Genomic DNA, 13,808 nt, shown 5'->3' with positions numbered 1-13,808 from the left:
ATAAACGTTCAGATTTTCAATATAAAGTGCTGGCACTTTATATTTGAAATTTGAACGTTTATGTAGATTTACTGTTGTAAATGTAACATTTTCAAAAAACAGGAACAAGTAGCGCCATAACTGTCATGGTACTGTATGACAGTCATGTTTCAGGGCTATGTATAGCCTTGTAATAGATCTGTGACGGGATGCTCAGTTCTATTTATTAGTTAATTATACAAAAATGAAAATGTTTAATTCCGTACTTTTATCTGTAACAGACTATTTATACATTGCAGTAGTTTAGTAGTAGCAGTAAGTTTAATTATGACACCACATCAAATATGTCCAACTGATTTTGATTGTCCATAGGATATACATTAGCCTGGTAAACCCTCCCTCCGGAAATCTCAATTCCATTTCATTTCCGAATTGAGATTTCCGGAGGGAGGGTTTACCAGGCTAGATATACATAACAACCTTTATTTTTTTTCTTCTTCTTTAGAAATATTTCAGGATGTTATGATCATTAGACGAGACGAGCAATAACCCACCAATAACCCACCTATCTCTCAGACACCCTCCCCAGTCAGAGTTATCAGTTTGAATGACTGTAGAATTATGTGCAGGATGAAATTTGTATATATATGTGAGTGGACTTAATTTAACTGACTCAACTTTTTTAGAACTTCAATTTCAAAAGAAAAAACCTCTCTCTCACACTAATGCCAGTGTGCCAGTGTGATCACCCGTGCCTATTACTGCCTACCTGTGCTTGTTTTCATAGACCTGGTTGCTTGTTTCTCTCTCTAAACCTGGCAACACTGACCGCGTCTGAGACGTGGAGACGTGACCAGGACCAAGAAACGAAAGTAAAAGCAGTTAGTTGTACACATTCTCATGTAGAATGTGTTACTGTACAACGAAGGAAGGCAAAGCAACAACTTATGTTACTCAAGCAAGGAGGACTTTCTACCGATGAATGACTATGGGTTTAATCCTAAAGATTCTGATCTACTTGTATCTCTGTGCAGGTTGGTCATTTATAGCCATGGTTCACATGACGCTCGCCTGTCACAAGCGTCATGGCGCTACTTGTTCCTGTTTTTAGAAAATGTTACATTTACAACCAGTTCATCTACATAAACGTTCAGATTTCAAATACAAAGTGCTGACCCCCCCTGGCCACGGGTTACGGAAGTTAAAGCGCACGGGTCAAGTACCCGAATCTTCCGTATTGTTCAATTAAAAAGATTTTTAATCTGTTTGGCGCTTTTCCTTTTTTTTCATAATGTATCAGACTGCAATATACCTACAACATACCTCCCAACCGATAGGGGCGCGTAGTTGAAAGCATATGGAAACAACAATCAGGCTGGGAAACAAATCAGAGAAAATGGCTGGCGATCGGATTAAAAAGCTTTTTATTGAACAATACTGAAGATTCGGGTACTTAGACCCGTGCGCTTTAACTTGTAACATCCGTGGCCGGGGGGTCAGCACTTTATATTTGAAATTTGAACGTGTATGTAGATGTACTGGTTGTAAATGTAACATTTTCAAAAAACAGGAACAAGTAGCGCCATGACTGTCATGGTATGATGTTTCAGGGCTAGGTCATTTATAGCCTTGTAATAGATCTGTGACGGGATGTTCAGTTCTCTTTATTAGTTAATAGTAATTATACAAAAATGTAAATGTTTTATTCCGTACCTTTACCTGTAACAGACTATTTCTACATTGCAGTATTGATTCTTTGACTTTAGTATAAAATCTGTTTCCGCCACTGAAAGTGTTCCTGCTATCGTAAATGTAGTCAGTCATAATGACAGTCTCTCTCTCTCTCTCTCTCTCTCTCTCTCTCTCTCTCTCTCTCTCTCTCTCTCTCTCTCTCTCAGGATTCCAGTGCATGCATCAAACATCATGGCTGGCCTGTCAGTGTCAATTCATTGATCATTATTTGTTCATCGGCCATGAAAATCACACTGAGACAAAGTTCTTTCCCAGAGATGCAATGCTGCAGTTTGGTCAAGCAGGGGACGCTCCTATCAATCCTCATGCAATAACTTTCTTGGTCACCAGTAAGTATAGCTATAGGCTAAAAGAGTATGTCGGAGAGTTTCTATTCTATTCTATTCCATTCTATTCTTTACCGTATTTGTATTCCTATCATTACCTTACCAAATGGCTTGGGCATGTGGGTTTCCTCTTCTGTTCCCTATCACAGTGGTTCCCAACCTGGGGGTCCCCACATGATTTTGGGGGGTCGCCAGATGACAGTGAAGTGACAATTTAATAACTTTTGAGACCTTTTTAATTCCTCAAAGAAAAGAAAAGAAAAAGACCATTTACTGCATCAAAAGTATTCAAGCTGTACTATAACAAGTAAGAGGCGCGAACGCTGGAAGCGAACGCAGCTCGAAAATATTGTGTATTTACGGACTTGTAATCCGTGTTATTTCACTGTGATGGGGAGAGAACATTGACATTGTGTGTGTGTGTGTGTGTGTGTGTGTGTGTGTGTGTGTGTGTTTTGCAGGCTGTTGTGCATTTTAATCAGAGCATTGTTTACATTCCTGCACTCTGGCGCACTCTGGCGGCTGCACACAGGCAGTGCATGCACACAGAGAGACACACACAGACAGACAGAGACACACACACCCCGAGCACGGTTTCATAGTAAGCTCCACTTGCGCGTCCGGCGCGCCTCATTCCGCTGCGTTCGCAAAAACTGGTTAAACATTGGCCAAATTGTCAAATAATATAAGAAAGAGGCAAACATTTTGAAAGTAGCCGATCTACAAGCTCACAACAACACCTCGCAATGCAAGGTGCTGTAATATTATGTAATATTTTCACAATATTTATCTGTGGAACCGATTCAAACTTAATGTAATGCCTCATCTCCTACAATTCCAAGTGTTTGTCAGGGTGGGGGGGGGGGGGCGTCCCCAGTTCAAATATGATTATTTTGGGGGGTCACGGCCTGAAAAGGTTAGAGAACCACTGTTCTATCATACAGTATCTCCCTGTTCAATTCTGTGAAGCCAGTACTCGTTTGACATTCTATAGCAGGGGTCGGCAACCTTTTTGACATGAAGTGCCATGTTTTCATTTTCTTGATTGTCAGTGAGCCATATCAACATTTAGTTTAATTATGACAACACATCACAATTAAATATATCCAACTGATTTTGATTGTCCATAGGCTATACATAACAACCTTTATTTTTTTCCTTCTTTAGAAATATTTCAGGATGTAATGATCATTATAACCCACCTATCAATAACCCACCTATCTCCCAGACACCCTCCCCAGTCAGAGAGTTATCAGTTTGAATGAATGTAGAATTATGTGCAGGATGTAATTTAAATATATAGATGTGAGTGGACTTAATTTAACTGACTCAACTTTTTTAGAACTTCAATTTCAAAAGAAAAAACCTCTCTCTCACCAGTGGCGGAACAACTGAAAGCCGGGCCGGGAGGCACAGCGCAGTGATCAGGCCCCCCCCACATCCCGCGCGCGCAAATTCGGTCACTTTTTGGGGGGCTTTTTGTCACTTTATTTCGGTTTTAGGGTTAGGGTAGGGTTAGGTTAGGGTTATGTTGTTTAATTCTTATTTTTGCCTGATTTTACCGATTTATTATCTGACGGCCCGGGCCCTCCTGGGTCGCGGGCCCGGAGGCGGCCGCCTCCCTGGCCTCCCCGGACGCTCCGCCACTGTCTCTCACACTAATGCCAGTGTGCCAGTGATCACCCTCCCCTGTGCCAATGTTGGCACCCGTGCCTAAGGTTGCCTACTCCTGTTCTATAGGTTCAAAGGTGGATCTGCGGAAATATATAGAGGGTGCTGCTGCAGACCAGCTGCAGTGTGAGTTGAGTTGGTACAGTACAGAAGGAATCCAGCTCCGCTGGCCTAGCGATGGAGCCCAGGAGTACGACCGTTGGTTCACCTGCTCCCTCAAACACACAGAGGGTCTGTTTGCTGTCACCGGCTTCCTCAGACACACCCCTGCTATGCCACCCTCGGCACAGGAGGACTATCGCACCAAGCCGGCTGTTGGAGATAGAGACACAATCACCACTTCAGGTAACACTGATCACAGTTTGCAGCCTCTCTCTCTACCCTGCCTGGTGGAAAAGAGAATATGAGTTTATGTATATAACTTTATTTGACTCATTCTCTCTCCCTTCATACACTATTGTAACTGTGTTACTCTATTGAGACTGCTTTACCTGTGCGTATCTGTATGCTGCCCTACTAAGCCTTCAGTAAATGGTTTACACTCCCAATTGCCTCCTCCTTGTGTTCTGACCGACACTCCAGAGCGAGTACTAACTTTACCTTTACCAGCACCTATCCCTTTTCTTCATTGTGGTCCTTCGACCGAAAATTACCATGACACCCTCGAGGAACCTGGAGAGGACCTACTCGGTTCCAACCCGACCAGGCAGGTTGGTAACCCACCGCCACGCCAGTTGGACCAACAGGGCAATCTGCCTGCTAGGTCCTCCATTCCCACAGAGCCTGAGCTCCGACAGAGAGGGATGTTAAACTACGTTCCCACTCAAACCCATTCCTTGCCCCAACAACAACAAAGAGCCCCTGTAGAGTGGCACCCCTATACTCTACCGACCCAAGCGACAGGCCATGCACCTGTAGTCAGTCAACATCTTATGTCGACCCAGCATGAGCCCATCGCTGAACAAGTAATGCATGGTGGTGTTGCTCCTGCAGACAGAGGCAACAATCCTGCCACCTACGGGAGAGGACATCGGGAGCCAGTAGGACCCGAAAATGCCATGATGGACCATCTGGAGAGGATGATGCGTGAGCTGCAGACAATGAGGAGCTACATTGCATTCCCCTCTACACATCCCTCATCTCATGACCAGTTACAGCCACCTCAGAGCTATCCGGCTCAGGCTAACCTTGCTGCGGCAGGAACCCATCAGTATGGTTCTTATCTTGCACCACAGCCTATGCCTGCCCGGAGCTGGTCCGCCTATCCACCTGCACCCATAGCGACGGCTTCATATCCTGCGCCACAGTCTATGCCGGCCCGGAGCTGGTCCGCCTATCCGCCGCCACCCACAGCGACGGCTGCATATCCTGGCCCACTACATATCCTCAGCCTCCCATGTATCCTCAGACAACACACGCACTGCCGAGGCCTGCCACTCAGCAGCGTGCCTACACGAGCGCACCTGCTCAAGTTCATCCATCTCAAAGCCATTCCCAGTTATCAGCATCAGTGGCCTCTGAGAGGAGCTACCGTGGACCAAAGCCAAGCATACCGTATTTCGCCCATCGGGACCCTGGAGAATTCGCCCGACTCAAGATCGCCTTGGAGAATCTCCTGCCACCTGACGGTACAGAGCTCTTTAAGTATCAGATCCTAGTGGATCACCTGAAGCTAGAGGAGGCATGCCTAATTGCCGACTCTTACCTGAATTCAGCGACTCCATACACTGATACCATGTGGGCGTTAAATGAGAAATATGGGCAACCTCATATGCTGGCCTTGAACAAGATAACCCAAGTGATGGATTCCCCCGACATAAAGTGGGGAGACACCGCAGCTTTCGAGAAGTTCACCCTGCAGATCCGTGCCCTGGTTGGCATATTGCTTGGCCCTGAAGGGGACACTGAACTCAGATGCGGCTCACATGTGGCAAGGCTCCTGGGTAAATTACCTATTTTTTTGGGTGGGGGGGCTTGTGAAAGTTACATTTATGTCATGATATGAAATGTGAGCTTACCATAATCAAAATAATCGTTAATCATATTCCATCATGTATCATTGCACAATTCAAATAATCCTCTGCCCTGATTTTCCACAGTCACACACAGTACTACTCCTAAACAATAAGAAGCAGTATTACACAAACAGCCGCCGCCGGCGCCGAGGAAGCCGCCCCCCCCCCAGCATTTCCTAATGCCCCCCCAATTAATAATTTCTGTATCCGGCCCTGGCGTGCAGCCTTCCGCAGACAGATGTTTCACAAGCCTGGGAACATCTACACCCTCCTTGAATTCTCCCAGTGGCTCCAGTACGAAGCTTGGTGTCAAGGCAATGACGATCAGCCCAGCGACAGGAAGGAGAAGCCTGTCCCCAACAAGCAAGTGCGACAGAGGGGACCTTCCGCCCAGCCTAGGGCAGCCACCATCCTGCACGGCGCTGAGACTCCCTTAATGGACAATCCTGCTCCACCTGCCAAACCTTCTACTGGGGATAAAGGGAAGAAGAACAAGCCCAAACCATTCTGCCCCTACTGCGATAGCACGGAGCACTACCTCAGCCAGTGCGACGCCTTCAAGTCCTTCACAGTGGAGCAGATTGCTAAATGGCTGAAGGAGAACAAGCGATGCCCTAAATGTGGTCGAGCACACTCTCCTGAGCAGTGTAACTTGAAGAAGCCCTGCAACATCTGTCAAGAGACGCACCTTCAGATTCTGCACAACGTGAATGTGAAGGACAGCTCTGCCAGAGCTGCCCAGACATCCATGTATCTGGGCAGGCCAGCCGACTGCAGCCGTGTCTTCCTGAAGGTAATCAGGGTCCAACTGCATTATGAAGACCGCACCTTAGACACGTACGTAGTCCTTGACGACGGCTCAGAGCGCACCGTGCTTTTATCTACTGCCGCCATCAAGCTGGGCCTTCGGGGCACCCCTGAAGATTTACCTCTGAGAACAGTCCGGCAGGACATCGAGGTTATCCATGGAGCCAATGTCTCCTTCAAGATCTCTTCAGTTGCTCACCCTCATCAGCTATACCACATTGTGGGTGCCTTCACCTCCAAACACCTTAGCCTGGCGGACCACTCGTACCCAGTGTCTGCCCTACAAAAGAAGTACAAGCACCTGAGGGGTTTGCCCCTTGAGTCCTTCGACGGAGTCAGCCCTCTACTGCTCATCGGCAGCGATCAGACCCATCTAATCACGCCTATTGAGCCAGTGCGCAGCGGACCACCAGGGGGACCTGCAGCCATCAAGACCAATCTCGGATGGACCCTGCAGGGCCCAGCCAGGGGTCTGCCACAGTACTGCCAGTCACAGAGCTGCCTCCTGACTTCCACCAATCCTGCTACAGCAGAACTTCTCCGTAATGTCGAGCTTCTCTGGCAGGTAGATACGCTACCTTTCCGCAACGAGAAGCTGGTGACACGGTCGAAGGAGGACCAAGAGGCCATCGCTCTCCTAGAGAGCAAAACAGTACGTGTCAATGTTGATGGTATCTACCGGTATGCCACGCCCCTGCTCAGGAGGAAGACTGCGCCTCACTTCCAAGCCTCTCCAGAGGCCGTTATGCCGAGCCTTAGGAGCACCGAGCGGCGACTCCTGAAGGATCCCGACAAGGCCGTGGCCTATGGAGCCGAGATCAGCAAGCTGGAAGTCGCAGGCTCAGTCACAAAGCCGAACAGGGACAGTCGTGGTTCATACCCCACCATATGGTGTCGCATAATCAGAAGAATCGCATCGTCTTCAACTGCTCCTATGTGTACAGAGGCCTGAACTTAAATGATGCTCTCCTGCCGGGACCTACCCTTGGTCCTTCACTCCTCGGGGTGCTGCTACACAGTGTGGCCATTAGCGGGGATATCAAGGCCATGTTTCATCAGGTCCGTCTCCTGCCCGAAGACAAGCCCCTCCTAAAGTTTGTCTGGCGCGACCTGAACAGAGACATGCCTCCTGACATCTATGAGTGGCAAGTGCTACCCTTTGGCACAACCTGCTCACCCTGCTGTGCCACCTTTGCCCTCCAACGGCATGTTATCGACAACAGCAGTCCCGATGAAGACGTCAGAGTCTCCGTGCCTGCAGAGCCTTCCCTCAGCAAAGGACGCCAGACAGTTGGTGGACAAGCTACGAGCTCTCCTTTCCTCCGGCGGATTCGAGATCAGGCAGTGGGCCAGCAACGTTCCCTCTGTGGTCAGCCACCTGCCCAAGGAAGCGCTCTCTGGCAATACAGAACTCTGGCTCTCACAGGACCGTGTAGACATGCAAGAGACCACCCTTGGTCTGCAATGGCATTGTCCCTCTGATACCATCGGCTACAAGCATCGGCCAGTGGACCACGGCCCACCAACAATGCGCAACGTCTACCGGGTTCTTGCTAGCCAGTATGACCCTTTGGGACTCCTCCTTCCCTTTACTACGAAGGCCAAAGTCCTTGTCCAGCGTCTCTGGGACAAGCCAAGAGAATGGGACGACCCACTGCTTCCTGAGGAGATCCTGACCGCATGGAACACCTGGGTAACCGAACTCTCCTTACTGTCAAAGATAAGCCTGCCTCGCTGCTACGTTCCTGCCCACATGGACCAGCCTGATGCAACCCATGATGTCCACATCTTCTGTGACGCCTCCGAGCGAGCCTATGGCTCGGTGGCCTACCTACGCACTGAAGACCGTGATGGTAACATCAACTTGGCCTTCCTGATGGCCAGGTCAAGGGTCGCACCACGAAAGCAACAGTCCATTCCTAGGCTGGAACTCTGTGCAGCCCTCACTGGGGCCCAGCTAACCAAGTTGCTAAAGACTGAGCTCACTCTGCCTATCCGAGAGACTGTACTCTGGTCTGACTCGACAACGGTGCTCACCTGGCTGAAATCCGACTCCTGTCGGTTCAAGGTCTTTGTGGGGACCAGGATAGCCGAGGTGCAGGAACTCACACGCTCTGATTCCTGGAGATACGTCAATTCAGCTGCCAACCCTGCCGACGATCTGACCCGAGGCAAACCCTTAGCTGACCTGGCGAAACCCAACCGATGGAGTGATGGACCTCCCTTCCTGTTGCAGCCACCAGTTGAGTGGCCCAAGTCTCCGGTGAGTGAGTCAATCCAGGATACCCCAGAGCTTCGCCGATCCATGTTCTGCGGGTTGACCGCTACCAGTCCTCATCCAGCTGTGCCAGATCCAGAGAGGTACGATACCTGGAAAGATTTGGTCAACGCTACGGCGAAGCAGCTTCACGGGGCGGCTAGCCAGGGCGCAGCACCCTCTGTAGCCATGTATCAACAAGCCGAGAGTCTCATCCTACAACGAGCTCAGATCGACTGCTTCCCTGATGACTACGCTCTACTGCGGGCAGGCAAGCCTGTGCCTGCTAACAGTCGCCTTATCACCTTGTCCCCTGAGTTCAAAACCGCCACTGCACTCATTAGAGTCGGAGGCCGGCTGCGCCGTGCCGAAGAGCTCGATCCTGCAGCGGTACATCCTGTCGTCCTGGAATCCGCACCACCGAGTTGCCACACTGCTGATCAGAGACTTCGATGGCCGGCTACGTCATCCAGGGCCTGAGCGAGTCTTCCCTGAGCTCAGACGCTCCTTTTGGATTCTGCGAGGACGCGAAGCCATCAGGAAGCTACAACACTCCTGCCCAGAGTGTCAACGATGGAGAGCTAAGCCTGCAGCCCCATTCATGGCCGACTTGCCACCTGCCCGACTCCGTCTTTTCAAGCCGCCTTTCCACTCCACTGGCATGGACTGTTTCGGACCCTTCCAGGTTAGAATAGGACGCCGGACGGAGAAAAGGTGGGGCCTCATCTTCAAATGCCTCACAACTCGAGCCGTGCATCTGGAGCTCCTGACTTCCATCGACTCCGATGCATTCCTCATGGCTCTCCGAAGGTTTACTGCCCGCCGGGGAACCACGGCTGAGCTCTATTCAGACCAGGGAACCAATTTCCGTGGGGGTTGAGAAGGAGTTGGCTGTGGCCTTCGCGAAGATGCACCCTGACCTGAAGGAGATCCTTGCCAGGAACCACAGGATTGAGTTCCATTTCAATCCACCAGCGGCCCCACACTTTGGAGGAGCGTGGGAGCGCGAGATTCGTTCTGTTAAGTCCACTCTCCAAGCCACCATTGGGGCACAGACTGTCACAGAGGAGGTCCTCCGGACAGTCCTGATAGAGGTTGAAGGGATCCTGAATTCGAAGCCTTTAGGTTACGTCTCCTCCGACATCTCAGACCTCGACCCTATCACCCCGAATCACCTTCTCATGGGGCGGCCTAGCAGTTCTCTACCTCCAGTGGTCTACCCGCAATCGGAGCTCCTGAGCCGAAGACGCTGGAGGCAAAGCCAAATCCTGACCGACCACTTCTGGTCTAGGTTTATCAAGTACTACCTGCCAAGCCTTCAACCACGTCAGAAGTGGCAGAAGTCGACAGATAACCTCACTGTGAATACGGTGGTCATGATGGCCGACCCTCAACTGCCTCGTGCACTCTGGTCCATCGGCCGTGTCATCAAGGTGAACCCCGGCGCAGATGGGAAAGTTCGATCAGCGGAAGTGAAGGTCGGAGATCGCGTTTACACGCGACCTGTCGTGCGACTCATCGTTCTCCCTGAACTCTGCGACGACAGCCCCTCACCTCGCCTTCCATCCTTGCCTGCTCATCAGGGAGCACAATTGCTACTCAATTGTGGGGGCGGCTGTTATAAAGTCCCAGAGACCCTGCCAGGCGCGCTCCCAAAGCGCGTGCATGAGCGCACCCCGCAGGCACAGAACGGGAGCGTGGACGCACCTGTCAATCATTAGTGACTCTGTTTCACCGTGCCTGCAGAGGAGTTTGTCCACCGCGACGGACTCTCCTAGTATTATTAATACTCCTTTCTACCTTTCTACCTTTTATTCCTTTAACCTGTGTGCGTCATCGAACAACCACCACACACACAATACCTGTACCTGTGCGTATCTGTATGCTGCCCTACTAAGCCTTCAGTAAATGGTTTACACTCCCAATTGCCTCCTCCTTGTGTTCTGACCGACACTCCAGAGCGAGTACTAACTTTACCTTTACCAGCACCTATCCCTTTTCTTCAGTGTGTGTGTGTGTGTGTGTGTGTGTGTGTGTGTGTGTGTGTGTGTGTGTGTGTGTGTGGGGGGGGGGTGTTCTGTGTTGTATACACATATGCACATGTTTTGCAGTGTCTTCCTGTTTTTTGTGCTTTGCTGTTCATGTTTGGGAGATAAGCAGATCTGTGTGTGCCCCTTTTATTGTATACAAACTTTATTCAAACAGGAGCAAGCCCCATTTAATGTATACTCTGTGTGTTCCTCACATCTGCTTGTACAGTGGCCATGGTGCTCCAAACTCGCACTCCATCGGTGCGTGTGCGACTGCTGTCAGACCAAAAGATCCACTGCCAGTTTGCTGTTGACCACAAGGGGCCAAACCTCAACATGGAATGGCTGTGGAATTGGCGTGGAGATCGGGTCAAACTGTTCAGCCACGCTAGCCGTTCCGGGCAAACGCAGGGGAAAGGGGTCAAGGTGAAGGACCTGGGAAGAGGAGATGCCTCCCTTTCCTTATCCCTCATCAAGATCTCCAACGAGGGGACGTATATCTGTAAAGTGTCAGTGCCTCCACTATCCACCAGTCACGATATTGCTCTTCATATCGTAGGTGAGTATGGGTCGTGGACCCTGGTGTGAAAGTCATGGGTTATTATATGGATGCAGTGTAAATAAATATTACATGGATGCCATTAATATTTATGGTGGCTCAGAAATACAATACCTACATCTGGCTGATAGGTATTTAAAGATACTGAAGTAATCTCCACTGTATAGTAATCCTAATTTATTTTTTCACCCCCTCCTCTCCTAAGAGCCTCCTCGTGTTTCTCTCAATGTGGACACTGACCTCTCCCTGCCAGAAGGGGGTGAGAAGACATTAGTCTGCACGGCAGTGGGCTACTACCCCCTGGAGGTGGAGATTGATTGGCACCGCTACCAAGAGGCACCTGGGGCGTCGAACAAGCGAGTTGGCGCTCAACTTCCCAAATTACATCGTGGCGGCCACACAGACAACGTGGACAAGACGTTCAACCTGTCAGCCTTCCACTACCTCCAGGCCTCGCTCAGGGATTCAGGGAGTCAGTTTGTCTGTAGTGTTTCCCACAGTTCCCTTCGCATGCCCATCCGCAAGAGCGTCACACTGACTGTCCAAGGTGAGAAACTTGTCTGACAGTTACGAAGAACTCTTATGCTAGGAATGTCTGTACTGAAATGTGGTTACATTTGTTAAAAAGCAACAAATGGCATTGTGCATGTGTCATTGCTGATTAGAAATGTGTCTGCAGTCTTTTCTCACAAGGGCACTGCAAAACAATGAACACAATCACATAGAGCTGCAGTAATGTTTGGTACCAGATGGTGGCAGTACAGTGCCAAGGCTGCATTCATGGCTGACAACTGATAGCTTTGTTTCTGTGTCTGTTCCAGAGAGAGCCAACTGGTTGGTACCAGCTGGCTGTGTTTTGGTCACACTGTTGATATTGATAATCTTGTGTGCAGGAGGGGCGAGACAGGTACGTTTTCCTACAAAAACATAATTTTGCTGACGTGTTTTGTTTGCCAATGTGTTTTAAATGTTGCATATAAAATTCTACCAATATCTAAATCAAAATCTGTGTGTATGTGTGTGCATGTGTGCTTAGGTGCATGCGTACGTGCGTAAGCCTATGTGTGTGCGCGTGTGTGTGTGCGTGTGTGTGTGTGTGTGTGTGTATGTCCTGAGCAGAGGAAAACCCTATTGAGTGGCCTTATCTGCACAAACAGGCCAGAGACCATCAGTGATGAAGATTGTATCACTCACTGCCATCAACTTGGTTTACAGTGGTTGTTCTCAAATGGGTCTGGGGATCCTCAGGGGGGAAACAGATCCAGTGGGTATCTAATCCTTGTGGGCACCTCAATGTTGAATTGGGTGTTTTTTTCAAAATGTAAAAAAAAAAGAAAGAAAAAAAAGTATGTAAATGTATGTATGTAACCCACCCTTCAAATTCTTGTTTGTCCTCAAAATGACTGGCTATCACATGTTTCGTAGAAATTTGTAGCATTTGTAGAAATATTGGGCCTTAAATGTTATGAAATGATTACTCATTTGTCAAATAAATATTAAATAAAATATTAAATAAATACATATTTAACAAATTGGTGCATATAAATCTCAGGGGCCCACTGTTCCGGTTACCCCGAGGGGTCCTTGAGGGGATTCCAGGGGATGCCCAGTAAAAATTAATTCCACAATTTTTTCACCGGTTAGAACTTAGCCCAATGACAGTATGTATAAGATATATAACATTTCTGAAAAATGACAAGTTGGACTGCTGCCACATTGACAACATACAAGCAGACAGTTTAAATGTTACAACCCCCTCATAGGTTTTACTCTCTCCACTGTAATCCTATCTTATGGGGGTCCCTGGCACAAAATATTTTCAAATGGGGGTCTGTGGCCTAATTAAACAGACTAATACAGAACCACTGTCTAAGAGGAAGCAGTGTTTTGTTTTTTGATCATAGTTATTTATGTGACTAACGTCACTGTGGACACGCGTCGACTAATGATTTGTTGAAAGCTTGGACACAAATGTTTGAATGCTGCATTTTGGTTATAAATAAGAACATAGGTTTATAAATTATGTTGCTGATTATGAAATCTCATGTACAGTAAATATTAAAAGAGTATTTTATTAAATGAATACCCGCTGCCTTCATGGATTTATAATGGACAGGGATGGTCAAAAACAAATTAACGTTTGCGGAGTAAAATAATATATGGGTTAATTTAATCCATTCCTATTCATCCACTTGTGTCTCTTAAGAGCCCCAGTGAGGTGCCTTGATTTAGCCAGGAAGCCAGGTGATCTGAATCAGCCAATTAGCATACCTTCCTCAGAGTCAGAGAAAAGATGAATGTTTTGGAGAGAACAAGAGAGAGAAATCCTGTTGAATTAAAAGCTTGAGAAAGACAATTGTGATGAATGTGAACCGACCACTTCAATTCATAAAATGTTTGGTTCATCCCATT

The 13,808-nt window shown here is 48.4% G+C and overlaps 1 protein-coding gene across 1 annotated transcript; it reads left to right on the top strand.

The window, feature by feature from the left end:
* Nucleotides 1-852: 852 nt before the first annotated feature.
* Nucleotides 853-13,479, top strand: LOC308085450 (tapasin-related protein-like). The gene is made up of 7 exons (XM_080428608.1): nucleotides 853-1,013; nucleotides 1,878-2,060; nucleotides 3,798-4,073; nucleotides 11,067-11,396; nucleotides 11,602-11,943; nucleotides 12,218-12,303; nucleotides 12,433-13,479. The coding sequence occupies exons 1-7, from the start codon at nucleotides 962-964 to the stop codon at nucleotides 12,529-12,531; spliced, it is 1,368 nt and encodes a 455-aa protein (XP_080284734.1). The 5' UTR covers nucleotides 853-961; the 3' UTR covers nucleotides 12,532-13,479.
* The last annotated feature ends 329 nt before the right edge of the window (nucleotides 13,480-13,808 follow it).

The sequence above is a fragment of the Gymnoscopelus braueri genome (assembly GCF_963280865.1).
Source record: "Gymnoscopelus braueri genome assembly, chromosome: 5".
Classification (NCBI taxonomy): Eukaryota; Metazoa; Chordata; class Actinopteri; order Myctophiformes; family Myctophidae; genus Gymnoscopelus; species Gymnoscopelus braueri.
Note: the sequence above shows the minus strand (reverse complement) of the source record. Positions and strands in the feature narration are given on the sequence as shown.